Source organism: Parathielavia appendiculata (assembly GCF_033297405.1).
Source record: "Parathielavia appendiculata strain CBS 731.68 unplaced genomic scaffold N657scaffold_1, whole genome shotgun sequence".
Classification (NCBI taxonomy): Eukaryota; Fungi; Ascomycota; class Sordariomycetes; order Sordariales; family Chaetomiaceae; genus Parathielavia; species Parathielavia appendiculata.
In genome coordinates this window covers 437,511-462,511 of record NW_026944220.1, presented here as the reverse complement: position 1 = coordinate 462,511, position 25,001 = coordinate 437,511, and the positions used below count along the sequence as shown (strand labels likewise).

The window sequence follows — 25,001 nt, the reverse complement described above, 5'->3', positions numbered from 1 at the left end:
TTCCCGTTGCTATTTGACAGTCTGATTGGATGGCGCACGAGAGCTCTCGCAAATGCATGGCCGATGTCTCTGACAAGTGCGACCCAGCGGACACGCGAACCACATGGCCAAACAACGCTCCGTACCGTATACTACAGCTAAGGAAGAACCGAATCCCGCATCGCTGTCCATCAGCCGGCCCGTCAAACCGGAAGAAACACGATCCATGCCGCATATTCCCAAGTACCGCCGATGCCCTATTTGAAAAGGGCACGGATACGATACACTTCCATGTCCACAGCCCTCAGTTCCGCCTGCATCAGGTACCTTGACTGAGTATCGCGAAGGGCTTCTACTGTGTAGACGGACGACATATGCCCGCCGGGACGGGTGCCTGGCGCTGCCTGCACAGCCGTTGTTGCGGGGTTCGGATGAGGTATTCTTCGGATTGAGCCGACGCCACGTTCATCAGATGTCGAGAACAGAATGGCCGTCGTCCACGCCGAGGAAATGGCATTATGAAATGACACCCTCATCATCGTGATGGTCGGATAGGCTGCACTCGGCAACTCGCACCTGACGACTCAGGTGACAAAAGACTTGGTCGATTCCCGATCTCGACTCCAGTCCCGTCGCGATCTAACGAGTCCGTCGGATCGGATTTGGTAACAAGGGGCGGCTATCGAGTACCCCGACTTCCTCCAACAAGGACTCCCTCGTCCGAACATTCGAACCGTCGTTCTCAACAAGACATATCTTTTCGTATGTATCAATCTATGAGTCATAAGCGCCATAAAACCTGGTCTGTTTCGCGATATGCCGTACTTTGAGCATCTTCACCGACCCGGACCGAACATGGGGGTACCTCGGCACAGGCAGGAAACCTCCGGGTCTCCTAACAAGAGATCCATCCTGGCGTTACAGTTCCCGGCGCTGTCGAAACGCGTGCAACTCGGATCCCTAGTTGTCTTGGCGACTCACAATCAGAATGTGTCGCTATCCTCTCTGCCAGGCAACACTTCGGGTTGCTGCGTAGGTGTAGTCGAATTGAGACGATGACTCGAGAGCCTTGGGAGGGAACATATGCAACCTAGCAGTACGGGCACAAATACACTGCCTAAGAAAAGTATCCGTACCTTCGGACGGAGTCCCCACAGCCGAGAGCCGTCCCCAAAAACGGCAGACCCAGGAGATCGTCCCGCCCCCTCCTCTTCACGATTCCTCCACATGGCGGTCCGTCACCGGTACGCTAGCAGGCACCGCTTCTTGATATTGCGATACGTGCGAGGAAAGTCATACCTATGACGGGCTATCAATTATCAACTCCCATAACCATCATCATTTTCTTCGGCCGAGCCAGGGTTGCAGGTCTGCTTTTACAACGGTTGCTGGTGTTTATGCCGTCGTGTAGTAGGCGCATTCATATGATGACGGGGGTGAGGCAATCTGAGAACGGCCCTGACAGGACTAGGTACTTCGTGAGTTTGTGGGCTCTCCGGGACATAGGAACGGTTTCCTACCCAAATGGTGCTGCCGCAGCAGCTCGTGTTAGAAAGTGATAACAGCGCGGTGGCCGTCGACATATTCACACCGTCGCCCCCGCTTCGCCTTGCCGTAACTGGTCAGGGAGCCAAGCCATTTCCTAACTCCGACTACCTCGTCGGCCCCTCGCATCGTCTCTGCCCTGCAGCTTTTCTCAGCACACGCCGCCCGTGGTGAGTCCCAAACGCCGACACGAAGCTGCTCTCCAACCTGAAGTTCCCAGCAGCAGCAGGGAAGGGGAAGTCGATGAGTAAAAGGGGTCGAGCAAATCAAGAAGACGGAAAGCACGCGCCCTACCGTGTCTGCCTGCCTGCTTCTGCGTCTGTATTCCGGAGAAATCTCTTTTTATAACCTTTTTTTGCTTTTCATTCGACAACCCGACCATCTTTCCTGGAGACAGCGAGCAGCCCGTGGATTTGCGCCAACCACATGCGACGGACTTTCCTTGTCTGCACCACCCAGCGCGCGCCCGTGCATTCCACAGTGGATGTTTGAGAAGGCCTGGTGAAAGCTGTGACGGCACTGACGGCTGCCTTCTGCCTGTGTCGCCCCTCCCTTTCAGCCCAGCCCAACTATATCAAGACACGTCGTTTCGCAGACCCATCGACGTGGTCGACGTCGACGGCACTGATGTACGCTGCACAGCCCGACGGCCCCGATAGTGCAACGATCAATCCCGCCGCGCTCAACACAGGTGCGTCACTGGGACCCGTTTTTGTGCTTTTTTACACTTGCCGCTCGGGGCACCTGGTTCGGGTGGATTGCAGAACATGCGCGAGCGCGCCCGTCGCAACCTCGCCAGTTCTGCGCCTCGCGGTGCGAGATGCGTGGTGCTCCCCCCCTCTATCTCTCTTGAATCAACTTGAGGGGCAGACCCATTAAGTTTACGGCGGCGCTCCCCGTCTCATCGCCCGACTTCTGCCTCGGCGCACATGTTCATCCTTTCTTCCCACTTGTGATGCCATCACGACTTTCGCGGCTGGTCCGCGCAACGCTAGTCGCTTTGGCGACATTTGCCGCCCCTCGTGTTGCGCGCGCATAGTGCTGACATCTGGTCCGCTCAGACCTTATAGATCCTTCCTCTCGAGGCGTCAAGCGCGACCGCTCTCCCGACGATTTCGGGGACGCGAGGCCGCCACCAGGCTCGGCTGGTGACGACGGTATGTTGAGTGTTCGTCCCTTGTGTTCGGCTTGCGTCTTACGACCTGGTCGCCCGTTGCCGCGTTACACGTCTTTTGCCGTGTCACCTCGATGCGTATTATCTGCGATCACAGGCCGACTAACAGCCATGGCTCCTCCATTTAGGTGGTGACAAGCCCAGGAAAAGAGGAAGATCGATGAAGTCCCGAACATCCGGGGGCGTTCCCGAGACCGCCGTCCCGGCACCCATCCCGCTGGTCCCGCCCACCCCGCAGACGATTCCGCCGCAGACACCGCAGAGCCAGAATGCGTCCTTGCCGGCCCAGACGCCCACATATGCCCCACAGTCGTCGCCGCCCAAATCGACCCCGTCAAAATCAACGCTGAAGGCGCTTCCGACGGTGCGCGACCACACGACAGATCAGCTCGGTCCCGGCGGGGACGAGTATCTGCCACGCGAGATCGACGAGGCCGGCGAGAAAAAGGTGCTACCCAACGGCCAGCTCACGGGGAATCGCGAATACCGATGTCGGACCTTCCTCGTCCCGAATCGCGGCGACAAGCTGTTTATGCTGGCGACCGAGTGCGCGCGCGTTCTGGGATACCGCGATTCATACCTGCTGTTCAACAAGAATAGGTCGCTGTATAAAATCATCGCCAGCCAGGTCGAGAAAGATGACTTGGTCGCCCAGGAAATTCTCCCCTTCTCGTATCGCTCGCGTCAGATCGCCATCGTGACGGCGAGGAGCATGTTTCGCCAGTTTGGTAGCCGGGTCATTGTGAATGGGAGGAGGGTCCGCGACGACTACTGGGAGACGAAGGCACGCAAACAAGGGTTTACCGAGGCCGACCCCGCGGGCGAAAAGCGGCCGGGCGCTTCCAAGGCCCGGGAAGCCGAGGCGAACCACAGCGCATCGATACTCGGAGCTCCCCATGGCGAGATTGTGTACAGCTCTAACCCTGGCCAGTTCGGCCCTGGCCCGCAGCCGCAGCTCGTCCCACCAGGTATGCTTGGAATCCAGCCGGGAAGCTCGACCAGAATGCCCGTGATAACACTAGGACCAGACTACAGCGATACGCGGAGCCGGGATTATTCGAGCATTCTCAAGACGGGCCCGCGGCAGGAGATTACTGGACCACCTTACCAGGACCGGATCCAATCTTCGCCCATATCAGAACTGCATGCGCAGGCTCACCATGCCGCCGAGTTCAACCGGTCGGTCAATCAGCAGCGAGAGTTGCGCAACGACTACATGCAAAGCCTCTGGCGGCGGCCGCATGAACAACCCCCGCCGACGACGCTCAGTCAGCCGGTCAGCGCGTCCGATGCAACCGTGCCGATAAGTCGCCCCGGCGCAGTATCCCACTCCGGCACCACCGGTCTGCAGCAGCCCGGCATGGTTCCGAACCAAAGCCCCATGATGATGACAGCCGCACCATACTCGCAGCCTATTCACGCCCAAAACCCTGTCGGCCAAAGTACACTGAGAGGTATGGCTCACGACCCACCAACCCATCATAGTAGCACGTCTCAGAGACCAACATACCCGCCCTCAGCAGGCTCCTCAGGAACCCTGCCGCAGCAGACAAGCCAGCAGCAGCAAAACTACAGCTACTCGCAGAGCCAGATGTGGCCCCCGACGCCGCAGACCCCGCAGCACGGCTACTCGGCCTACACGACCCAGTCGCAGCCGTTGCCTCACCCGCAGCATTCTCCCGGCGGCCCACAGCAGCTGCGCCACCCGAGCACCTCGAGCGGCGGCCCGGGTGGTGTCCAGCAGCAGCAGCCCAGCGGCGGCATGCCGTCGTACTCGAGTATGCCGGGCATGGGTGGCCAGCAGGGATACGGCGCAGCGCAGGCTATGTACGCTTCGGCCGACCAGACGCCGCGCCAGTACATGCAGCAGCACCATCATCACAACCCGCAGCAGGCGCTACCTGCCGTCACGCAGGCTTGGTCCCAGCAGCAGGCGCCCGGGCAGTGGTGGGCTAGTCAGCCGCAGTGAGGCCCCTTTTGTGTATCGCGTCGTGCTATCTCGATCATGGGTTCGTTTCGGGGGTACATGTGGTTTTGTCTGGCAGGGCGGCTGTCTGTTAGTCGGTCGGATTGGATCATGCATGCTTTTGATTTGTTGGGCCGCTGAGTGGATAATTTGCTGGCTTTCTTTCTCGCTTCCCTCTTCCCCTTCCCCAGTCTCTAACCTAACCTCCCTACCCCAGGAGGGTGGGCTGGCCACGAAATTCACCCGTTCTATCCACATTTTGTTGATACCCCGTTGTTGTTTCTTCTTCCGAACTTCTGGCAGGCAGGCTCTTTTTTGGTCGGCTCCTGGAAATAGCCTTTGCACACATGCGGGTTGGGGATGACATGGGAAAGGGCTGCCCTCGGAGGCGGAGGAGTGTGGTCGGCTTTTGCAAAGCGGTCCGGGCCGGGCAAAGGAAGCGGGATAGAGGAGTTTTGGGGTAGGGGCATTTTTTGTTTTCTTCTCTCTATTTTTCCCTATGATACCTTGTTGTTTTCCTCGGCCCTGATTTCTTCAATCGGTTTCCGTTGCTCTCCGCTTCATTCCCCTGCCCCTTTGCCCCCGCCGAATCTTCGATTGCCGTCACGCTGTTGAACGCGGATCACGAACTTCCTCGTCTCCGCCACCGCCCGTGCTTCTCCCCAAGCTAGAATTGTCCCATACTCCGGCGAATTTGGGGACTTCAGTCGAGGATTCAGGGCCTGTGTCTGACTGCAGGCTTCTACTTAAGCCTTTTCCCCTTTAGGCAACAATTTGGTTTTTTTTACGAGCTCTGGTTGGGTGCTGTGTATTTCTTCCCCGTGGTATTGGAGGAATTCTTTCTTTCTTGGGTTGGTTGATGCTGATGGACTATGAATGGCACACATGGGTGGGATAAACCGGGGTTTCACTTTGGCTAGGTCTTGTACTGCCCCCTTGTTTTACGTTTTCTTCTCTGCCTTGCTACTCCTTTCGCTTCTTTGCGTGTTGTTAGTTAACCCACCTGCTTATTTCACACGACCGGCGGTATACGCTTTGTGCTCAAATTTGCAAGCATTCGTTGGAGTTTTTGTTGGGGTACCTCGCTCCTTCATGGTTTCCCTCCCACTCGTTCAGCACCTGTTTTGCCTGCGCGTTTTGGCCTTGTTTTCTTGCTTTGCGAGCGGCCGGGTTCATACACGCGATTCAATGCTCGGTTTGGACTTGGTCTGGTCTTGTCGAGGTCTTGTTCGTTTCCCCTGTTGTGGTGGCTTGGTTTACATGCGTCTCTTGGGTCTCAACTCGGCATGGAGTGGTTTGGCTGGGAACGTCTTCTGGGTCGGCAGGGGATGTGGAACGTTAGCAAGCAGTGGTTTCAGTCATCTCACGTGGGCGAGCAGAACGGCAGTGGACAAATACACGTATCCCTTTATTTGATTTCCGTTCTTAGTGGTGCGTTGGCTGATTGTGAGGAACTACCCAATCTGCAAATCATGTCGTCAAGTCGTCCATGGCTAATGTTTGCTCTACTGACTTGGCCGTATCTGGGGCAAACAATCCGGGCATGTGATCCTTGAAGACCTCGCGGCATCGCCGATCCTGAGCCTGCTTCGAACGACCTGGTCCGGAACGCTTTGCTGAGACCCGGCGACCTTGCCACTTAACATGAACTTCCACTTTTACTTTGAATCGTTGTGTAACGTGGCAGGTCAGGTAGGTACTGACCAGTCACCTAGGTAGTTGGTTGTTCGGTGATTGCTCAACGGTATCCATGGCCCTCGTCATGTTTTCAAGCGGCCACATCCCTACCCGTATACCTCGACTCACAGCAGCAGTCATAAGTAGTGTCTCGAGATGCTCACTTGACCTGGGCTAGGGAGGTAAACAAACAGACCTTACCTTAGCTGACCAACGCGAATCTGGCAACGCAACAGTACGAGGTGTTGATTGTGTACTATATAGTAGTAGGCGGCTGAAAAAGGCCGACATAACTCCCATGTCTCCTTGCTTCAAGGCACATGTCACTCGCCTCCCGTGCTAAAGTAAACAGAAAACGGGGGATGGGTCTCCGTCTACAACGTGTCGAACAAATGCAACGGAGCAGTGGCTCTCGCACCCGTTCGTGTGCGGGACAGGCAATCGCTCCCAGATTATCATTATCGCAGCGTAACCACCCCAAAACAACGCATCGCATCATCGACGAGTGCTTCGAAAGTTCCATTCCGTCCTCACCAGCGCTAGCCCCTCATCGTCATCCTCCCTCGCCGACCAAAGTCGCTCTGGGAGCGCCCATTTAGGCTTTGCCAACGACGCCCCCTAATCGCTATCGTCGTCCAAAGCTTCATCCTCTTCCTCCCTCGCCGTCCGCTCCTCCAACTCGTCCCGTTCTTCCTCTTCGTCATCCTCCTCCTCATCCTCTTCTTCTTCCACCTCGTCCTCCTCCTCCTGCTCTTCCCCGTCCTCCTCCTCCTCCTCCTCTTCGGCTTCCTCAGGAACAGTCTCAGCATCAGACATCTCCTCCGCTCCTCCTTCCTCCTCATCCACCTCCATCCTCGACGGCTCATCCGCCCCAGCCGCGACCCGATGAGATCCAGTGCTAGTACTAGTCGGGTCCATTAGGCGTGCCTTTTTCGCCGCCCGCGGCTGGCCTGGTCCTGACCCTGACCCTGACCCAGATGACTCGGCGGCGCCGGCGAGCACGCCGGGAGACTGCAGCGCGGCGCTGCTCTCGTCGCGGTCGCCACCGCCGGCCGTGGCCGTGGAGCCGATGCTCATCATGGAGAGATCTGCCGCGGCGCCGGCGTCGGTGGACTGGCTTGCGCCCGCACCGCCCGCGGCGGCCTTCTTGGCGGCGGCGACCTTTTTGCGATATTGGGAGCGTTTTGAGGTTTGGACTTCGTTGAACTCTAGATTTGTGTTTACACACGGTCACGTTCAGTATATGTTTCCTTTCTTTTCTTTTCCTTCCTTTCCTTTTCTCTTCTTTCTTCATAAAGGAGGAGGAGGCGGGGGAAGAAGGGGGAATGAACGAACTGGCAAACTCGGCCTCCAGCTTCTCGCGCATGAAGCCATATTCGATTTCGTCGAGGGCTTTGAACACGTCAGCGGGCATGATGGTTTTTTTGTTGGATGCTATGGTGGACTCGTTCGCGCTACAGCACCTCTCAGATGAGGATCGGGTCAGACGGGGTTCCCGGAGTAGGCCAAGTATCAGGAGGGCGCCTTGGGACGGAAACGTACGCATTAGCTAGGTGGTTAATGAATACCGTGGCGCTCTTGGTCAGCGCCAGGATGGCGTTGGCTTGTATCTGTGTGTTGGGCGGCAGCACCCCCTTTGCCAGACGGGTGATGATGGATTTGGGTAAGTTGAGGTCCTAGAGCGGGTGCCTGGTGTCAGCCTTCTTGCGCCCTGGCCTTTGGATGGGCGGCGGGAGCGGACATGCACACCTCGATGGTCAAGTTATCCCTTTCTTTCTCTCTCTCTTTCTCTTTCTCCTTCTCCTTGTCTTTGTCCTTGTCTTTCTTGTCCACTGGCGGCTGTTGAGGGGCAGGCGTTGACCCTGAAATCGAAGGCTTTGCTGATGTCCCTGCTGCGGCTGCTAGTGGCGGTTCTGGCGCGGGTACGGGTGCGGGCGATTCGGTGGTCATGGCGCTGTCCTCGTCGGCGAGCACGAACCTTGCCACGGATACATCGCTCCGGCGGACGTCGCTCTTCCGTGAAGGCATGGTTGTTGCGCCTTCTCTCTGACTTTTGTCTGAACAGCAGCTGTTGGCACGAATCGAAAGGTTAGAGAGGTTGTGACCCGGTAGAATGCAATGTGGCTCCTGATCCGGCTCGCAAAGACGGGTATATCATCAGGCTTTACGCGAGCGTTCTCAATCGGTAGGCAGTGAAGCAATCCGATCCGTCTTGTGGTGGGAGGCGCAGAGTTGCGGCGCGTCGCGCATGTTTCACGCGTCGTTGAATCACTTTGGAAAATAGGCTTTCTGGGGTCCCAATAACTGGTAGGGTTTCGAGGGTTAGGGTAAGGGGTTTCACGCTCACAGCCGTGTAATAGTAAATGACCCCTTAATAGTGAACTCCGAAGAGGAGCTCTATCTTTGTTGATCCCCGACTCTCTCAAAGAGCACCCCATCGTCTCTCCCGAACCCCGACTACCAAGCCCTCGACCACCATACTGACGCCAATGCAATCCAAGATTTGATCTCTTACATCCACATCCTCCCATGCGCACCCTACTGTAGCGCAAAGCCCCAAAAAGCCCATGTTTCAGGTTCCAGAGGAGGAAAGCATCCCATTTGATAGACTGGAGCCACGCATGCACCGTCCCAATTGTCTCATCAGACAGAGAGCGGTGGAATGTGCGTTACCCGCGTCAATTTCCCGTATTTCGCTGCTTGAAATAGTCATACACGTGTGTAATCAATCATGCTACAGAGTTTGTGTTGTTGAGAAGCATACGGTTTGCGGTGTGCGTTTTGTCAACCAAGGACTGCTGAGTTGAGCGTGCCCATCTCCCCTATCCCATCCCATCCCAACCTGGTGCACTCCTGCGAGACCAGTTGTCGTCATCCTGCCAGCAGCAAATAGTTCCATCGAGCCCCTTTCAACCCCAAGTGTGAACAAGACTGTCCAAGCCCGTCGAGAACAATATTTCCTTCCATCAACACAAGTCGGGGTATATCCATCTCTTTCGTCAATCATAACGCTGTTCCGCCCGTCTCACAGGTAGATTTCCGAGGTTCCCCTGGCGAGCATACTGCCCATTCCTGGAGCTTTGGTGCCGCGAAAAACGGGGTCCATAAATGGTAAATGGAAAATAGAATGCAGATGAAACAGGCGTTCAGGGATCTCCAACGCCCCAGCCTGGTAGTGTCTCAGAAAGGAATGCAAGGCTGGTGCCGCTCCGATATATGAGACGAATAAGAAAAGATAATGTCTCAGCCAATGGCGCGCCCAATCTCGCCCTCGCCCATGAACCTTGACCGGGCGGGCGACAAGCCCCCGAATAGCACACCATCGTCGCCAAACGACAGCCTCGGCGGGATCGACGACGACGAGTACACGCGCGAGTGACTACTGCCGCTGCCGGTGGGCGCGCCGCCATAATTCCTCGGGCTGTGCTGTCTGCTGCCACTGTGGATGCCAGGCTGATCGTGCGACGAGTGCCGCGCCGACAGCTCCAGCTCGGATCCCGCAGCCGAAGTGGTGCCCCCGCCGCCGACGGCACCGCCACCTCCGTCTGAGCTGTAGTAATAGTACTCTCCAAAGCTGCGGGTACTGCTCCGCGAGCTCCTTGCTCTGGCGTGGTTGGCTCGCCGGCCCGATGACGAGTTGGGTGGGTGTTTGGAGAGGCGGGATGGCGTGCGTTTGGGGCTCATGATGAAAGGCTCATCGCCAGGGAGGGATTCATCGGTCAGGCCCGCACGGGCGTTGGGTGCGCGGGCTTGGATGGGGGTCTGCGGGAGGGTTTTGTCGAAGCTGGTCTTGCTGCTGTAGGCCGGATGGTTCTGAACAAAGGAGCGACGGGATTCGGCATCGGTCGAGTGGCGTACGGCCTGGGACTCGTGGGATCTGCTGTAGACGATCACGCTGGGTGGCTTCTTAACAGAGCTAGTCGAGAAATGTTTGGCGTGTGATGGCCGGCCCGTCTTCTTGTGGAAGGCTGCCTCGGCCTCCATGTCGGTATCCCCGACCTGGAATCTGGCCTTCTCATCCCGAGGCGACTTCCACCTCTCAATCTCGTCGTCGTCGATGGGCGAGACGCCTCGCGGAAGCAACGGCAGGCGGCCGCGTCGCTTTCGGTAGCAAAGCAACACTACCCCTGCAATCAAAGCCAACCCTACCGCCGAGAACACGGTGCTCAGAGTGATGATGAGCGTCCTGTTGCTCCCAGTCCCAGACTCGCTATCGTTTGAAGAAGGCTCGGGAACGGTGCCAGTGGGTTGGGATCCACTTGAGGTAATGATGGCGGTGGGCATAGTATCGGTCAATCGGGTCTCGCTAGACGTCTGCCGGTCTCCCGAGCTCAGAGAGTGGGAGCTGCCAACATCTGGAGGTGGACTCGGTGACGGGGTTGTCGAGCCAGAAGTGGTCCGCGAAAGAGGGACGCTCGGGGTGAGTGAGGACTGGCTGGTCGACCCTGGCACCGACAGTGTTAGTGTCGTGGTGGTAGTTGTGGCGCTCTGAGAGAACCATGACGGACCCCTCGATTGTTTGGGTTCAACCAGGGGTTCAGCTTCACGTCCAAAGCTCTTGTCAGGACCCTGAGATATGACGGGCCAAGCGTCAACTATCCATCCAGGCACTGCCGCGGAAAGCAGCGCCAACAGCATCGGCCGAGTCATGGTACATCCCCGTGGGTAGTGGTCTTACAGAGGAGGCCGGACGAGGGGATAGGAGAGAGAAGCATGCTCCAGGCTAGCTATTCATCGGGCAAGCTCGGGCTCGGACGTGCCTCTTTGCGGACAGAGCAGGACGGAGGAAGATAGAGAGTAGCGATCAAGACAAAGTGAAAGGGGAGACCAACGTTATGAGACCAACTCGGGCGGACAGACCGTACTACCCGAGATGCTTGACATGCATCAGATCTGGGCACAAAGGCCTTGGACTGAAAGAGAGGGAACGAGGGACAAGAAGTAACTCAGACGGAGAGAGAAGCCTCCCGCGACTAAAGTTCCACTTCTGGAGTCGAAGATGGATTCACAAAGGTGCCGGTGAGAGCTGTGGCAAGCCGAGCCATCTTAAAATATCTCGTTGAAAGGGAGGCAGTCGGCAAACATACCCCCCATGTGCTCGAACCCACCCCCACACACACCATGACTTGGCTGGGTGGTCACCAAACACCATCACGACCCAGACTGGAAAGGGGCGTGTCAAGGTGGTGTTGAGCTCCAAGCACACTAGTGGATGGGCGTAGTGTAGCTCCGCAGAGTAGCGCCAGGCACAGAAACGCGCAGAGAGGAGGGGTTGAGAGACGGCCGAAATGGCTGAGCAGTGTGTGTTGGTCATCCCGGTTGCCAACAAACAGAGTCCAGGCACAAATCGCTGCGCGGATCTGCAGGCTGCAAAAGCAGAGTTTCTGAAACGGCCTGTCTTGGAAGACCTGGTTCTTATCGCGAGGGGTTGGCGTGCTTGCGAAAGTGCTTGCAGATGCATTGGAGGTCTCTGGACCTTGTCCAGGGGCAATCAATGGTTTTTGGCGAATCGGGCCTGTCACTGAAGCTGCAGGACAGGGACAGGGGCAATAACCTACCACAGTGCTCCTCCGTACTGCGCAGTATTCCGTATCCGCACAGGAAGCTGCCAGAGCAGGGAAATGGTGACATCCAGCCAACACATGGCTCCCACATGTTTTGAGCTGTGCCTGAACATATCAGGGCGGGCAAGCCAAGAACGCGGCAGTTCACCCCCGCAGAGAAGACAACACCTCAAAACTGGATACGTAGGAGCGGGAATCCAGCGATCATGGTAGATGGCGTCTTCGTCCAGCACAAAAAGAGCGGATGCGGGCCGAGGAAAGGTTGGCCTTGATCGACAGCCCGGCAAGAATTTGTGAACCATGCCACACTTTCACTAGACTCGAGTCTGCGACAGGCTTGCGTGGTGTGGTGTGGTATCTCGGGCAATTCCACTTTGAGTCGGCCTCATCGAGGAAGCGGTGAGAGCCCTCCGCTCCACAGCTCATCTGAGGTTTGTTCAGTTTCCCGTTCCTCGAAATGTTGAGACGAGCACCAGCTTGTCTTGTGGGGCTAAGTGGGTCAGCAGCGGGAATCGCAGTGTTTCCTGAATGGGATTGACTGTCAGGAACCACCAGCTTCCAGATCCGATCACGACAAAAAGCAAGACACAACGGGTACTTTACAGGAGAAAGCCCGATGACACTTCACCCTTATGCCGTCAAATATCACTAGCCAACAATCCTCTTCAATCTGAAATCTACGACAGGAGCAAGGGTCATCGCAAATGCGCGAAGCCATGTCGCAACAAGCCTTACCCTGATGGTATTCTTCTTATCCACACACAGCGGAGAGAACGTCTTCCGCTGCAGCAGCCATGATGCAACGACGGCATGCTCTTTTGGCTGTCCGGATTCGCAATTTGGAAGCAGACCGTGCGCTGCAGCGCCTTGCGCTTAGAAGTCGCCGTCTTTGGCCCGAGCAGCCGCCAGGGCGGCAGGAGATGCCAGTCGGATTGCTCGGCTGTTCTTAATCACCAAGCATGTGCCGCAGAAGCGCTGTCGTTTCGCTGCCCACTGCGTCCGTCCGAGACTCCAGCTCCTTGACGGCAGTAAACGGGTACCACAGGCTCGACAGGTTGTGGTACCCAACTCGGGCAGGGAACGGAGTCGGCGTTTCTCCAAGACCCCTCAGATCCGGGGCCGGGACTCGGTAGGGAATTCATCTTTGAGTGTGCAGGGCGATTGCAAAGCCCAAAACGGCACCCGGCCGGCGACCATTACCTACCTATCAATTACTCAGTTCTCTATGAAGTTCCTTCTTGCCCACAGCTGAGTTAACCCTTAACGTGAACAGGACCCGCCAACAGGCCGCGCTTTCTCCCTGATCTCAGAAGGTTCATGCACAGATCCAGCCCAGTCGAGGCTGAGGAACCGATGTCTTGCATCTGAAGCGGTTGATTGGTTGGGAAGGGAGATCCAGCGAACCTTACGTTCCTGACCACGTCACAGAAGCTGCAGGCCGGGGGGTTTTCACCGTGGCCCGGGGTGCGAAGTAGCTCGGTGCGGGCACCTCTGTCCCATCACTGGCTCACCAGACGACCTCATCGTCATGCCCAATCCGGGGCTCGATTTCGAGCTTTTGCTTCTGGAAGTTGATTCGTCGGGTGGACTGTTTGCTGTCTTTACATGTCCCAAAGCGGGCGGATGGCCCTGACAGCATGCGGTTTCGGTGAGCATTCGTACCAGTCGCTCACTTTGCGCCGGCAAGTGTCAAGCGAAGAGAAACCATTGGCAATCTTTCCCTCGGCTGGAGCAGTTTGGCAGCAGCTTGAGCCGTCTTGAAATAATCAAGGTCTCAACCAAAGTCAAGCCAGTCAAGTTTGACCACATACCTGCATTTGACTTGACATGACACGACAGCGCCATAGTACTTCCGGTTGGCTTGACTTCGACTTGCTTCAATACTTCGTAAGTCTAGCCATTGGATATTACCGTATACCTCTAACCCTAGCCATCCCGCCCCCTTTTCTTTTCACCTAATTACGTCAACATCTTCAACATGTTTTAACATCTAAACTAACTATCTTAGTTCTTTGGCTCTCTGGACCCTATTCCCCGGCACACTTCAAGTTTACTTCTTCTGAACCACTCACCCTGACGACTCTCTCCCCTCTCGCCACCTCCCCAGGACCACCTTGAACAGGGGTCTTCAAGGACTAGTATCCTCAATGATCGCCACTCCGAAGACCAAGCTACCCGGCTACGAAGAGCAACTGCAGCGCTTCAGGCACCACAAGTGCGACGGCAACACGCCTTGCTTGCGCTGCACCAGTCGTGAGAGTTTAATCCTGCTCAACCCCAAGACGCGACGCATACGCTGGACCCTCAGTGGCCCGCTCGAGATAGCAGTCACGGTCACAGGCGAGTGGCCTTTCGATCCGGACGAGGTGCCCAAGCCCTACCATCAGTGATATCCTTCTGCACAGTTCCCCTTCACCAAGCCAAAGGTGTCGTCCCTCAAGGTCTCCGTCGACCCGCTGGACCACTGGGACCACTGTTGGATGGAGATGCTCGAAGGGCACACGGACGCTGACGGGATATACGACCCTACTAATGCTCTCTACGGGCGCTGCTGGGTGAAGACGGTGATGAGCATCTATTAATGTGCTGCGGCGGGCTGAGGAGCCGTGGGGCTAGGGGACCTACTTGGTGGTCGAGGCGAGGGGCGACTTTCGTCGCCATCCACGATGTCATCTCGGCCGTACATCCATACCTGATGGCTCGGCGCGCCGATATCCTCGAGGCTATAAACCTGGACCCGGGCCGGACTAGGAAGCGCTTTCAGCCCGAGACCAAGCTGATGATGGGGTGGATGGGCCTCACAGGGTTGGACGTGGAGGATGAGGCCGAGTGGATGGCCCGGCACACACGTAACCGGCCGAAAGCCGACGTTAGCTCGCTTCCTCTTGGACTCTTACAGAGGATGAAGAGTTTTTATAGAAAGAGTAGAGAGGGGAGGGCTGTAGGTAACTCGGTCTGGGAACTCTGGGACCGGAAGACGACTGATGAAATCAGGAGGTCACGATATGAGAAACTTGGTCCGACAACGCTCAAGGTTGTCTCTAGACGTGTTCCTTTGAGGGTACCGCTCCGCCACGGAATTCCGGTGGTGCACCATTTAGAGAACGGATTTCAAAAACCTTGCTCGCCGGCGCCCGTTTCCGGTCCTACCTAAAGAGACAGCCGGTTGTTCTGCGCCCTGCAACTTCCCACACCATCTCCGTAACCTCATGTTCCCACGGCGGAACGCCTCGCGCATGCGAGATCCGGGGTATGGGATTCACCCTCGTCACCATCAAGCACAGCTCTTGGAAGCTCATGCATCGGCAGCTCTGCAACGCCAGCCCGGCGCCCACAGATGCTTCGGCAGTTGTCAAGAAAAAATTCAAAGTCAACTCCGCTTGACTTCGTAAAGTACAGCCAAGCATGCTATTGGAGCAGGATACGTTTCCGGGTGTTGACAATGTCTCGAATAGAGTACCTCCCGGTTTTCTGGCCCAGAGAATCTGACACCGACAACGCCAACTGCCGGTCTTATTTCTCACCCGAGTCAGCTCAGAACTGGACCTTGGGGTATAATTGACATGCATAGTACAAGAGCAACTCTCTGAGTGTCTGTCCTGCATTTTTCACGTGATCTCAACCCAATGCTGCACGCCCATGGCTCTGCATGCCAGATAGGCGTGAGTCTGGGCGTTGAGCCCGACGTCGACACCGGCTGTGGGAGCACAGCCCCAAGCTCAGTGTGCCTCCGTGCAACCGGGACCATCTGCCGCAAAGGGTGCTCATGGCATGCGGCGCAGTCATACTCTCCAGCCATTGTCGAAGCATCAACTTGCATTGTGGTGGTGGTGGGTAGGACCGAAACTTCGAGGGCGTCCAAGTGGCACAGCGCCGCTGTCCAACGCAGCCTTACTGGGGTTGATACTTTGAAACATGTCCATGCGTAGGAGTTGGCAGGACAGCGCTGAACGTGTCTCTTCCCAAACTTTGTCTACTTCACTTCCCCATGCCCTTGTGCTGCGGTTGGCCCTGACCTCGAATCAGGGCTGCATGAGGGCGCCGTGCTCTTGCTTCGGGCTGTGGGCGGTTGGTTGGAGGTCCATCTTCCTCCCTCTGTTCGTGTCACGGTAGTACTGATTCTACAACCTGCCCGTCGCTTCAGCGATTCACTGTAAGCTAGTCTGTGTCGGTTTTGGTCAACAATCCCACAGCGAAATCAGGAATCTCTATCATCTGGGATGCTCCAGGAGGCGGCGCTCGTTTGTGCGACACAAACACCTGCTGTTGGCGGGCCACGAGCAAGCACAGCATAGAGCGGAAGCATCTGAGCCCTGTGGAAGGAGCATACCTGATGCAGCTCCGGGTTGTTGCCTGCAGGCCTTGGCATTGTGTTCGCACCCTGGACGTAAGGGAGGGAAGATGGTGCTATTTCGTCCAGTAGGAGTCTCCCGCAGGTAGCAGTTGGGCGTTATCTGTACCGACGCACTGCAGTTCCTGTCTGATCTGAGTGCTCAATCCTCATACCAGGGCGATCCATTTCCCGAAGTCCCTTCCCACAGGCATCCAAGCAGAGAAGGGGGAATTCATCCGAACAGACGGACCAAGTGAGCCTCAAAGAAACGTGATGTAGAGTCTGACACTAAGATCGCGAATAGTGGACAAACCGAAAATGCCTGCCTCCGTGAGGGTTGAACCCTCAGGTTTTGTTGTACCCCCCGCCCAGTCATTATCCTAGTCCAGGTCCATCGAGATGCCTTCCAACACCTCGGCCCGTCCATGACACCCCTAACAAACCCCGACACACCCTCGACCGTGCTCCGAAAGGGGAAAGCCGCTGTCGAGAAGGTCCGTCGTGACCTGAACGCCGAGCTCTTCGGCGCCGACGTTCCGCGCGCCGAAACCCAAACCATGATTCTAGACCCGGCAATGCCCCATAACCCGGGTGGAGATAAAGGGCTTACTTGGCTTGGTTCCGAACCAAATACGTTGCCTTCCATTGGAAGCGGGAGGTCCCAATTGGAGATCTTCCTCCGGCTGTGGTTGTGCTGACGTCTGGAACGGAGCCCGTCGACAACTGTGTTGAATTTCAAACCGTCAAGCTCGTTGAATGTAAGGAAAAGATGGACGCCGTTAGCACCGTTCTTCAGAGTGAGGCTCATCGGGCTAAGATGGCGGCGGAGGCTGCTCTGTCCGCTCTGAAGTAAATTACTAGGTATTCTTGCGGGCAACACGACACGGACCAAGAACAAGGTGTTTTGGCTCCAGTTCACATGGATCTTACCGAAGTGCCTTGGTGAATCACAAATCAACAACTGTGATGTGATGACCGTATCTTCTTGCGAGAAAGAATTATCACTTGCAGCTCACCCGCTCCGGAGGGTCCGCCACAAGACGAGGAAGAAAACCGAGAGAAACTACCTACATGTAGGTATCCATGATTCTATTTCTACCTTTCGGACGCGCAGGAGATCAGCACTCGAGCCCTGACCGACATGAGTGGCCGGCCAAGGCCCGCTCAAGAAGCCTTTCCAGACATGTTGACCGAATTTGCCGGTGTTTACTTACCCCTTAGCAGGCCATCGCTAGCTGCTGCGACGGGGGACCACGAGTCCCGCTGTCAGCGGCGACTTGCGGCTGGGGCGCGTACCCTACCCCTGGGACGCCGACGATAATATGCCTCTCATCTGCGGACGGCGCACTTCTGCGTCCCTGACCGAATCGTTGATGTATTGGATGGGTTCATGGTGCAGTCCCCGTCGCAGTGATCAGACGGAATAGGATCCGAAGACGAAAGTTTTACATCACAGTTCTCCTCGGCGCAGAGGACCACAATACAGGTGCACATGGCAACTAGGGGTGACTGTGTGTGTCAGCGAAGATGTGATATTTGGTCCTAGAGTGGAGAATGTGACATTTGCTGCGTACGCTGAGTGAGAAAGGTCTGAACTTGAGCGAGGGGACAGAATAGGAGGTTGGGCGACGACTGTTGTGTAGGGGAGCTTGAAGCCGATGAGGTGAGGTGCTGAGAGTGCGTTTGGTGTGGTAATGGTGGATCAAGAGTTCCGGCTAGCCTGAGGGCGACTCGAGCTTCTCTTATATACATACTCTAGCCTCGGCTAGCCTGCCGGCTACTTCGTCTTTGAGAACCCTCAAGCCCCAGACCAGAAGGTCACTGTTGGACGCGGCCGCGACGATGTCGTCGTTCGTCGTCCTTCACATCTTGTCTGTTGGATTCATTTCCAGCTCGATCACCGACGGGATTGCTGGCCAAGGCACGTAGCACACAAACCTCCACACACCCGTGCTATTTTGAAGTTCTCTTAGCCTTTTGGAGTTCCAGAAGGCTCCAGTCAGGCGTTGCTGTCTGGAGGCTCCATTTCAAAAGGCCCTTTTGCAGCGACTTGACCTCACGTTGGCGCCGCTGAAACATATGATGAGATGGAAAAGCACATGGCTGTATGGTTTCCTCTGTGGCCAACAACACTAAGTGCGGCCAACACGGGGCCGCGGTCGCCGCAGTTGTGGCAAATTGTCGAGTTGGTGACGCTCCAAGCGTGTCGTCCTGTTTCTGTCCATGTTTTCGAAATTGGATATATCGAGTTGGGCTTATTGTTGGGTTTCGACACTCCCGCGTGAGGCCTGTTTCGGCTTTTGATATTCGTGGGCGGCTCCATATGACCTGCAGGCTGGTGGCGGTCTGTCTGAGCAGTCCATGAAACAAACGGCAGCACTCAACAAGAGAGCTTTGTGACAAGCCGCTGTGTTCATCGCTCTCCGGGGGCGGTCATTCGCTCTACCCAAGGGCCGTCGTGTGCTTTACTGAACTGTCTTTCACCAACCATCTGTTGCTGCAGCAGACGGATGGCGATGTTGGGCACCGGTCCGCGAGGGATTCCGTGCTCTGGGGAGAGTACAGGACGGAACGGGCTCGAAATCTGACTACGTATGTAAGCTGAATCTTGAATCTCCGTAGTACAGAGTCATCGAAGTCGCGTCATGGCAAAACTCAGGGACGGACACGAAAGTTGAATGACTGCTACGGTACCCGGCTCGGCGCATGTTGACCATCAGACGGCCCGATCCACAGCCTTGGGCGGACGCCGAAAACGCAGGCGAGTCAGTTCCAGTAATGGGGCGATATCGCAAACGGAAAACTGGGAGGACCATACCCGAGGTTCCAGAACAGTGATTCCAGTCCTGCAGTGCCTTTGCGAAGCCGTGCAATACCGATCCCGGCTCGACAACGCGACTCGAACCTTCGGTGTATCAGTCTCTCGGCCTTGAAAGCCGCCGACGTCTCCACTCTCCTAGTATCGGGGCCGATGAGCTTATCGGCCCATTATCGACTCCTGCTCGGCAGCTTACAAAAGCTGCTATTGGTTAATGGCTACCCCACAAGCCCCATGATGTCAGCCCCGGCCAGGGTCTTTGTTGCTTCAAAGCCGCGGGAAACCGCTCCAACGGGTCTGCTTTCATTTTCGAGCAGACCTAAGGAGACGGATCGGATGAGGGGCAGAACGACGCGACTAATATAATTCACCAAGTCAGAAACCTTTCGTTGCCGATTCAACCCGCCTCGACCACACCTCATCGACCTGCTGCAGTGTTTGCGCAACCTACCTTAACCATGGCGTCGCGCCAACTCCGAGTCTTGTTGTCGTTGCCTTCTGGCATCACAAGAGCCGCTTTCTCTGCTAGCAAGCCCAGGTTACAACTGCACACACCCAAGCTCCCGAGGACCGCCAATATGGCCACCATGGCTACTTTCAAGATTCCCAAGGTGGCCAATGAGCCCAACGTCAGTGCTGCATCCAACCATGCCGCTCGTAATGCATGATGTTGACACTATTGCCAGCAACACTACGCCAAGGGCTCCGCCCAGAGAGCCGGTCTGACGGCCGCCATCGAAACACTACAGAAGAAGGGCGCCTTGAAGGTGCCTCTCGTGATTGGGGGAAAAGAGATCAAGACTTCCTCGACGGGCAGCCAAGTCAACCCAGCCGACCACCGAACTACTATCGCCACCTACTCGCAAGCATCGCCGGAACATGTCAGAGCCGCCATTGACTCGGCGCTGGCTGCCAAGGCCGACTGGGAGTCCCTACCTTTCGCCGACCGCGCCGCCATCTTCCTGAAGGCGGCCGATTTGATCAGCACCAAGTACCGCTACGACATCATGGCCGCCACGATGCTGGGCCAGGGCAAGAATGCCTGGCAGGCCGAGATTGACGCCGCGGCCGAGCTCTGCGACTTCTTCCGCTTCAACGTACAGTATGCCGAGGAGTTGTACGCCCAACAACCAGTGCACAACTCGCCTGGCGTGTGGAACCGCGTCGAATACAGGCCGCTCGAGGGCTTCGTCTACGCCATCAGCCCCTTCAATTTCACCGCCATCGCCGGTAACCTGCCTGGTCTCCCCGCCCTGCTTGGCAACGTCGTGGTCTGGAAGCCCAGCGACTTTGCCATTGCCAGCAACTGGCTGCTGTACAATATCCTGGTCGAGGCCGGTCTGCCGCGCGACGTCATCCAGTTTGTGCCGGGCAACCCGGAGGAGGTGACCAGGGAGGTGTTGGCTCACAGGAAGTTCGCCGCGCTGCACTACACGGGCAGCACTTCCGTCTTCCGCAAGCTCTACGGCCAGATCGGCGCTGGAGTCGCCGAGGGCCGCTACCAGTCGTACCCTCGCATTGTTGGCGAGACGGGCGGCAAGAACTTCCACCTGATCCACTCGTCGGCCGACCTGGAGAACGCTGTCGTGCAGACGGTGCGGGGTGCGTTCGAGTATCAAGGTCAGAAGTGCAGCGCCACCTCTCGGCTCTATGTGCCGGCCTCGGTGTGGCCGCAGTTCAAGGCCCGCATGGTCGAGGAGACGCAGAAGCTGACGGTCGGCAACCCTTGGGACCACAAGAACTTCATGGGTCCCGTCATCCACGAGGCTTCCTTCAAGAAGCTCTCGGGAGTGATCGACGATGCCAAGAACGACAAGGATCTCGAGCTGCTCACCGGTGGCAGCTACGATAAGTCCAAGGGATATTTCGTGCAGCCGACCATCTACCAGGCCAAGACGCCGGACCACAAGCTCTTCTCGACGGAGCTGTTCGGCCCTATTTTGACGGTTTACGTCTACGACGACGCCAAGGACCCCGTTGGTGCCTTTTCGCAAGCTTGCGAGCTGGTCGACACGGCCAATGAGTATGCGTTGACCGGGTCCGTGTTCGCGGCTGACAGGGCTGCGGTCCGGTTCGCAGAGGAGAAGCTCCGCAATGCGGCGGGCAACTTCTACGTCAACTGCAAGAGCACGGGTGCCGTGGTGGGCCAGCAGCCGTTCGGCGGAAGCCGTGCGAGCGGGACGAACGACAAGGCGGGCAGCATCAACATCCTCTCTCGCTTCGTCAGCATGAGGAGCATCAAGGAGGAGTTCAACGCCACCACGCGGGTGGAGTACCCTAGCAATGAGGTGTGATGGGCTTGACAGAGCCACGTGCGAGGGGTAAAGGGAATAGCTACACGTAATACTGTACCATGTGGCGCCGGAGGGATCTGCGCGGGAGAAAGCCATCGAAGAGCGATGCATTTGGAGTTAGGAGGGTGGTCTAGATTTTCCAGGGTATTACATTTTTAAATACAACGACTTTATGACACGCGAGCACATCTGGAACGGAACCCAAGTACGCCGGAAGGATAGGTATGGAATCCGTTCTCCGGATAAGAACTCCATACGGAAAGACGCACGCGTATCGAGGGCAGGGGCCGGCGCGTGTTCAAAGCATTGGACAGGGTGTTGTGAGAATCGGTCGGTCCTCAAGGCTCGGAGGGGCGTGTCGCCGCTGTTGGACGAGATGGACAGGCGGTACGCTTGTGCTGCAGCCGGGCTTTTGATGGTGCTTGCCCCGAAAGCTTTGGTGGTGGTGGAACGGAGGGCCGGGTGTCACACGCATGTACGCTGCGGCTACAGAGAAGTGTCGCCGAGGATGGGAGAATCTGCAGCCCCGGACAGATTTCTGTGTAGCAAGCACCCACTTTTGCCAACCGTCCCCAACCCCTGAAACCAATCAGCGTCTAGAGTTGCACCCCGTGCCTTCAACAAGGGAGCTGAGCACGCGACCGCTTCCCGACTCCCTCCCCAGGCACCGCCCCTCCCGTCTTTTTTGACCATGGGTTTGCGGGTGACCTAGCTGAGGTGTGCTTTCAATGTCGGTCGCAATGTCTCAACTCTGGTCCTCCCTTGCCCGTGCCCGCCGCGGCGAAAGGAAAACGGCCCCAATCCTCCATCTCCCTTCGCCTTTACTCACTCAGCGCTCACTCCCGGAGCCATCTCTGGGTCTGAAGGCGTACAAGCACTGCCATCGTTGTTGATCGTCACACATCCCCGGACGCCTCTGCCATTTGCTTATCCAGGCTGCCAAGTTCGACTGCTCTCCCCGTCAGGAGAAAATTCGAACGCGCCAGCTTTACGGGCGAGTTCCTCCGAGAGTTTCGCTTGCCTGCCTGCTGCTGGCGGCCCGAAATTCCCCCATATCTTGTATGCCCAGACTCGGATTCACCACCATGCCTCGCACCACACTACTCCCGACGCCGGCGTCGTCAACGGACATCAAGGGCCAGGATGGCTCCAAGATGGCCTCTCTCCAGCTGGCATTTGAGCTGCCACCACCAGCAGTGACCAACGAGGCCGGGGCCAATACACCGGTCACGTCGGCGACCTTCTTCCCCACGCAGGCCAGTGAGACAGTCAAATCTCGCAGGCGATCATCTGCCGCCAACCCACCAAAGGACCAATTCTCCCTCCCACCGCCGCCTACCCGTTCGCGGAAGATCATCCAGATGAAGCCTCGCGAGGAGCCGAGCCCGGAGATACCAGCCGCGAGCTCCAAGACGGGCTCCAAGAGCAGCGGAGGAGCAAGTTCAACGACCACGGCAGTAGCTGGTACGAAGAGGAAACAGCCGTCAGCTACCAGCGCGGCAGGGAGGAAGATTGCAAGGAAAACGGCGCACAGTCTGATTGAGCGCCGGCGGAGATCAAAAATGAACGAGGAGTTTGCGGTTCTCAAGAGCTTGATACCGGCTTGCACCGGGGAGATGCACAAGCTGGCTATCCTGCAGGTTAGTACGGCACTTTACAGCCTGTAAACGCTCTTCTTCCCTGACTAACACTCGTCCCGCAGGCATCCATCGAGTACGTCCGGTATCTGGAAGACTGCATTACCAAGCTCAAGGCGCAATGCGGATCCGAACCAAAGCTGGACCCCGAACCCAACACAGCCCGCTCAGGCTTGCCATCCCCGTCGCTCGGGGAAACGTACAACAACAACAACCACCACCACCGCAGCCACAGCTCCACCGCCGCCACGGGCCCCGGCGGCTCGCCCGACGTCGACATGACCAGCTCCCCCTCCAGCGCAGCCGCCTCCCCGAGCTTCACGCCCATTGCCGTCCGGTCCCAACAGCCGTCCATCTCGCCGGCCCTCGGCCCGCAGCAGCAGGATAACTCGCATCATGCACATGCGAGCCGGCACAACTCGTACTCGTCCGTCTCGTCCGAGTACCGCGGCGGTCTCAGTCACCAGCAAGGAGGCTACATCACGTCGACGACCACGTCGCCCTTCTTTGGTCCACAGCAGCACCAACAGCAGCAGCAGCAGCAGCAGCAGCAGTACGCGCACTCGGCTTATGGTGGCTCGGCGCTGACCAGCCCTGCCCTGCCTCCACAAAGGGACCTTGACCAGGAAGCGACGGCGGCGCTGCTCATGCTCAATCAGATGGATCGGCGGACTAGTAGTGCGGGTCCGAGGGGGATGAGTGTGAGGGATCTGCTCAGTAGTTGAGTTGAGAGAGGGAGCAGCAGGCTCGCGCTTTGAATCAGAAGACCTTTTTCTGCCGCTGCTGTTCACATGTTGGGCCAAGTTTGTGTCTTGGCATGATATTGGTTGTGGGGTTTTGTATGCCTCTGCTTTCAGAACACATATTATCCCTACCTCGGTATGGGATGATCACCTGTGTCACTTCGGCGCGGTTGTCGTTGAAAAGGGGCCAATTGATGGTGTCAGATACCGGCCTCGACGCCGGATTAGAAGGGAAGACCAAGAGATGTCATGTCAGGCCAGGGAACCCGAGCTTGGTGGTGATGCCCGTCGTCCGGCATCAATGGATCTGTACCCACCCGCAAGGCTCTCGTTATCAGCGGTTGCAGCCCATCTAGCTCGCAATTTCGGCTATCCTGAGATGTTACCCAGATGGGCCGGTTAGGTAATGTCTCCCAGATGTCGTCGGGGTCTGGCAGGGCAGCAGCATAGCTTGATCTGACCGCTGCCCATCGAGACACATGCACACCCCATGTCCGGGGAGGCAAGCGAGACGTTGTGTGTCCACCGACAGGACGGAGGGGTCTGCGAAATAGGCTCTAACGCGAGCACAGGGCTGCGGTACCTACACAAAAGGAATTCAAACCACCCTCGTCGGCCCCGTACCGGAACCTCTTTGGAGCATTACGCCACGCTTAAGCGTGTTCTGGGGCGTTGCACACTGCGATGGTTCTGCGAAGGAAGAATTCCACAGATGGCTGGCTTGGGTTGTCAATAGAAGGGGGTTCGATAGGAATTTGATGATGCTGCAGATGGGGAATTGCCGGAGCAGACAAACAGTTCGGGTTGGACGAAGAATGGCTTGGGGGTGCCGTCCTCCGGTAACAGCTTTGGGAAAGGGTTTGGACGCGGCGGTCTTCAGATCTATTTCAGGGATTGCGAGGGGTGGTTTGAGAAGCTCCCCTCGCCCTCAAGCGCTTCGCGAAGCATTCAGTGGCCGCTGCAGTGTCGAAATGTGACACTAGGTACCTATCCCTGGCCTAATCACGCGATACCCCTGAGCTTATACAGTGCTTGACAAGACTCACCTGGGTACTCTCCCTGCCACCGCGGCCAGCCTCCAGTTTCCAAGTCCTCCCCTGCTATCACCGTTACAGCCCCGTGCCCGTTCCAACTCATGTCCATCCAGGGGCCGTCTTGTCCTCACTGCCGTTGCCTGTCCTCGTCTTCCTCTGGGCTTGTTCTGCTTCGGGAGGCTGGGTGAATGATCACGCTGCTTTCGACCTTCTGCCTGGTATCCGGCAGTCAGTGGG

The 25,001-nt window shown here is 57.0% G+C and overlaps 11 protein-coding genes across 11 annotated transcripts; 7 read left to right on the top strand and 4 right to left on the bottom strand.

The window, feature by feature from the left end:
* The first annotated feature begins 2,558 nt into the window (after positions 1–2,558).
* On the top strand, positions 2,559–4,770 carry N657DRAFT_7177 (uncharacterized protein). The gene is made up of 3 exons (XM_062797492.1): positions 2,559–2,681; positions 2,827–3,666; positions 3,727–4,770. The coding sequence occupies exons 2-3, from the start codon at positions 2,859–2,861 to the stop codon at positions 4,665–4,667; spliced, it is 1,749 nt and encodes a 582-aa protein (XP_062651960.1). The 5' UTR covers positions 2,559–2,681; positions 2,827–2,858; the 3' UTR covers positions 4,668–4,770.
* A 639-nt stretch (positions 4,771–5,409) lies between these two features.
* N657DRAFT_7108 (uncharacterized protein) lies at positions 5,410–6,142 on the top strand. Its single transcript, XM_062797432.1, has one exon. It carries the CDS (start codon positions 5,541–5,543, stop codon positions 6,078–6,080), a length of 540 nt encoding a protein of 179 aa, XP_062651959.1. The 5' UTR covers positions 5,410–5,540; the 3' UTR covers positions 6,081–6,142.
* A 529-nt stretch (positions 6,143–6,671) lies between these two features.
* Positions 6,672–8,593, bottom strand: N657DRAFT_667508 (uncharacterized protein). Its single transcript, XM_062795407.1, has 4 exons — positions 8,091–8,593; positions 7,884–8,017; positions 7,677–7,795; positions 6,672–7,549 (listed from the first exon to the last, which is right to left on the bottom strand). Exons 1-4 carry the CDS (start codon positions 8,367–8,369, stop codon positions 6,960–6,962), a joined length of 1,122 nt encoding a protein of 373 aa, XP_062651958.1. The 5' UTR covers positions 8,370–8,593; the 3' UTR covers positions 6,672–6,959.
* A 991-nt stretch (positions 8,594–9,584) lies between these two features.
* N657DRAFT_629340 (uncharacterized protein) lies at positions 9,585–10,991 on the bottom strand (the record flags this gene model as incomplete). The annotated part of the gene is made up of 1 exon (XM_062790880.1): positions 9,585–10,991. One exon carries the CDS (start codon positions 10,989–10,991, stop codon positions 9,585–9,587), a length of 1,407 nt encoding a protein of 468 aa, XP_062651957.1.
* A 31-nt stretch (positions 10,992–11,022) lies between these two features.
* N657DRAFT_7075 (uncharacterized protein) lies at positions 11,023–11,931 on the bottom strand. Its single transcript, XM_062797395.1, has one exon. The coding sequence runs from the start codon at positions 11,800–11,802 to the stop codon at positions 11,347–11,349; it is 456 nt and encodes a 151-aa protein (XP_062651956.1). The 5' UTR covers positions 11,803–11,931; the 3' UTR covers positions 11,023–11,346.
* Positions 11,932–14,052: 2,121 nt separating this feature from the next.
* N657DRAFT_676007 (uncharacterized protein) lies at positions 14,053–14,487 on the top strand (the record flags this gene model as incomplete). The annotated part of the gene is made up of 2 exons (XM_062795863.1): positions 14,053–14,271; positions 14,311–14,487. The coding sequence occupies 2 exons, from the start codon at positions 14,053–14,055 to the stop codon at positions 14,485–14,487; spliced, it is 396 nt and encodes a 131-aa protein (XP_062651955.1).
* A 1,885-nt stretch (positions 14,488–16,372) lies between these two features.
* N657DRAFT_6728 (uncharacterized protein) lies at positions 16,373–17,420 on the bottom strand. The gene is made up of 2 exons (XM_062795659.1): positions 17,310–17,420; positions 16,373–17,082 (listed from the first exon to the last, which is right to left on the bottom strand). Exon 2 carries the CDS (start codon positions 17,044–17,046, stop codon positions 16,471–16,473), a length of 576 nt encoding a protein of 191 aa, XP_062651954.1. The 5' UTR covers positions 17,047–17,082; positions 17,310–17,420; the 3' UTR covers positions 16,373–16,470.
* N657DRAFT_638594 (uncharacterized protein) lies at positions 17,345–17,674 on the top strand. Its single transcript, XM_062791626.1, has one exon. The coding sequence runs from the start codon at positions 17,380–17,382 to the stop codon at positions 17,557–17,559; it is 180 nt and encodes a 59-aa protein (XP_062651953.1). The 5' UTR covers positions 17,345–17,379; the 3' UTR covers positions 17,560–17,674.
* A 1,840-nt stretch (positions 17,675–19,514) lies between these two features.
* Positions 19,515–21,350, top strand: N657DRAFT_562005 (delta-1-pyrroline-5-carboxylate dehydrogenase 1; the record flags this gene model as incomplete). The annotated part of the gene is made up of 2 exons (XM_062788104.1): positions 19,515–19,685; positions 19,743–21,350. 2 exons carry the CDS (start codon positions 19,515–19,517, stop codon positions 21,348–21,350), a joined length of 1,779 nt encoding a protein of 592 aa, XP_062651952.1.
* Positions 21,351–21,436: 86 nt separating this feature from the next.
* On the top strand, positions 21,437–22,172 carry N657DRAFT_6518 (uncharacterized protein). The gene has a single exon (XM_062794237.1). The coding sequence runs from the start codon at positions 21,523–21,525 to the stop codon at positions 21,931–21,933; it is 411 nt and encodes a 136-aa protein (XP_062651951.1). The 5' UTR covers positions 21,437–21,522; the 3' UTR covers positions 21,934–22,172.
* Positions 22,173–22,435: 263 nt separating this feature from the next.
* Positions 22,436–23,712, top strand: N657DRAFT_651928 (uncharacterized protein; the record flags this gene model as incomplete). The annotated part of the gene is made up of 2 exons (XM_062794248.1): positions 22,436–22,990; positions 23,053–23,712. The coding sequence occupies 2 exons, from the start codon at positions 22,436–22,438 to the stop codon at positions 23,710–23,712; spliced, it is 1,215 nt and encodes a 404-aa protein (XP_062651950.1).
* Between the last annotated feature and the right edge of the window lie 1,289 nt (positions 23,713–25,001).

Coding starts and splice junctions, on each gene's coding strand:
- N657DRAFT_638594 (XM_062791626.1), top strand. CDS start 17,380: ATGAGTGGCCGGCCAAGGCCCGCTCAAGAAGCCTTTCCAGACATGTTG.
- N657DRAFT_7108 (XM_062797432.1), top strand. CDS start 5,541: ATGGCACACATGGGTGGGATAAACCGGGGTTTCACTTTGGCTAGGTCT.
- N657DRAFT_6518 (XM_062794237.1), top strand. CDS start 21,523: ATGACACGCGAGCACATCTGGAACGGAACCCAAGTACGCCGGAAGGAT.
- N657DRAFT_7075 (XM_062797395.1), bottom strand. CDS start 11,802: ATGCATCTGCAAGCACTTTCGCAAGCACGCCAACCCCTCGCGATAAGA.
- N657DRAFT_6728 (XM_062795659.1), bottom strand. CDS start 17,046: ATGAGCCTCACTCTGAAGAACGGTGCTAACGGCGTCCATCTTTTCCTT.
- N657DRAFT_7177 (XM_062797492.1), top strand. CDS start 2,859: ATGAAGTCCCGAACATCCGGGGGCGTTCCCGAGACCGCCGTCCCGGCA. Junction 3,667..3,726: donor GCCGCAGCTCGTCCCACCAG/GTATGCTTGGAA, acceptor CACTAGGACCAG/ACTACAGCGATACGCGGAGC.
- N657DRAFT_667508 (XM_062795407.1), bottom strand. CDS start 8,369: ATGCCTTCACGGAAGAGCGACGTCCGCCGGAGCGATGTATCCGTGGCA. Junction 7,796..7,883: donor ATTAACCACCTAGCTAATGC/GTACGTTTCCGT, acceptor GAGGTGCTGTAG/CGCGAACGAGTCCACCATAG. Junction 7,550..7,676: donor GCTGGAGGCCGAGTTTGCCA/GTTCGTTCATTC, acceptor ACACAAATCTAG/AGTTCAACGAAGTCCAAACC.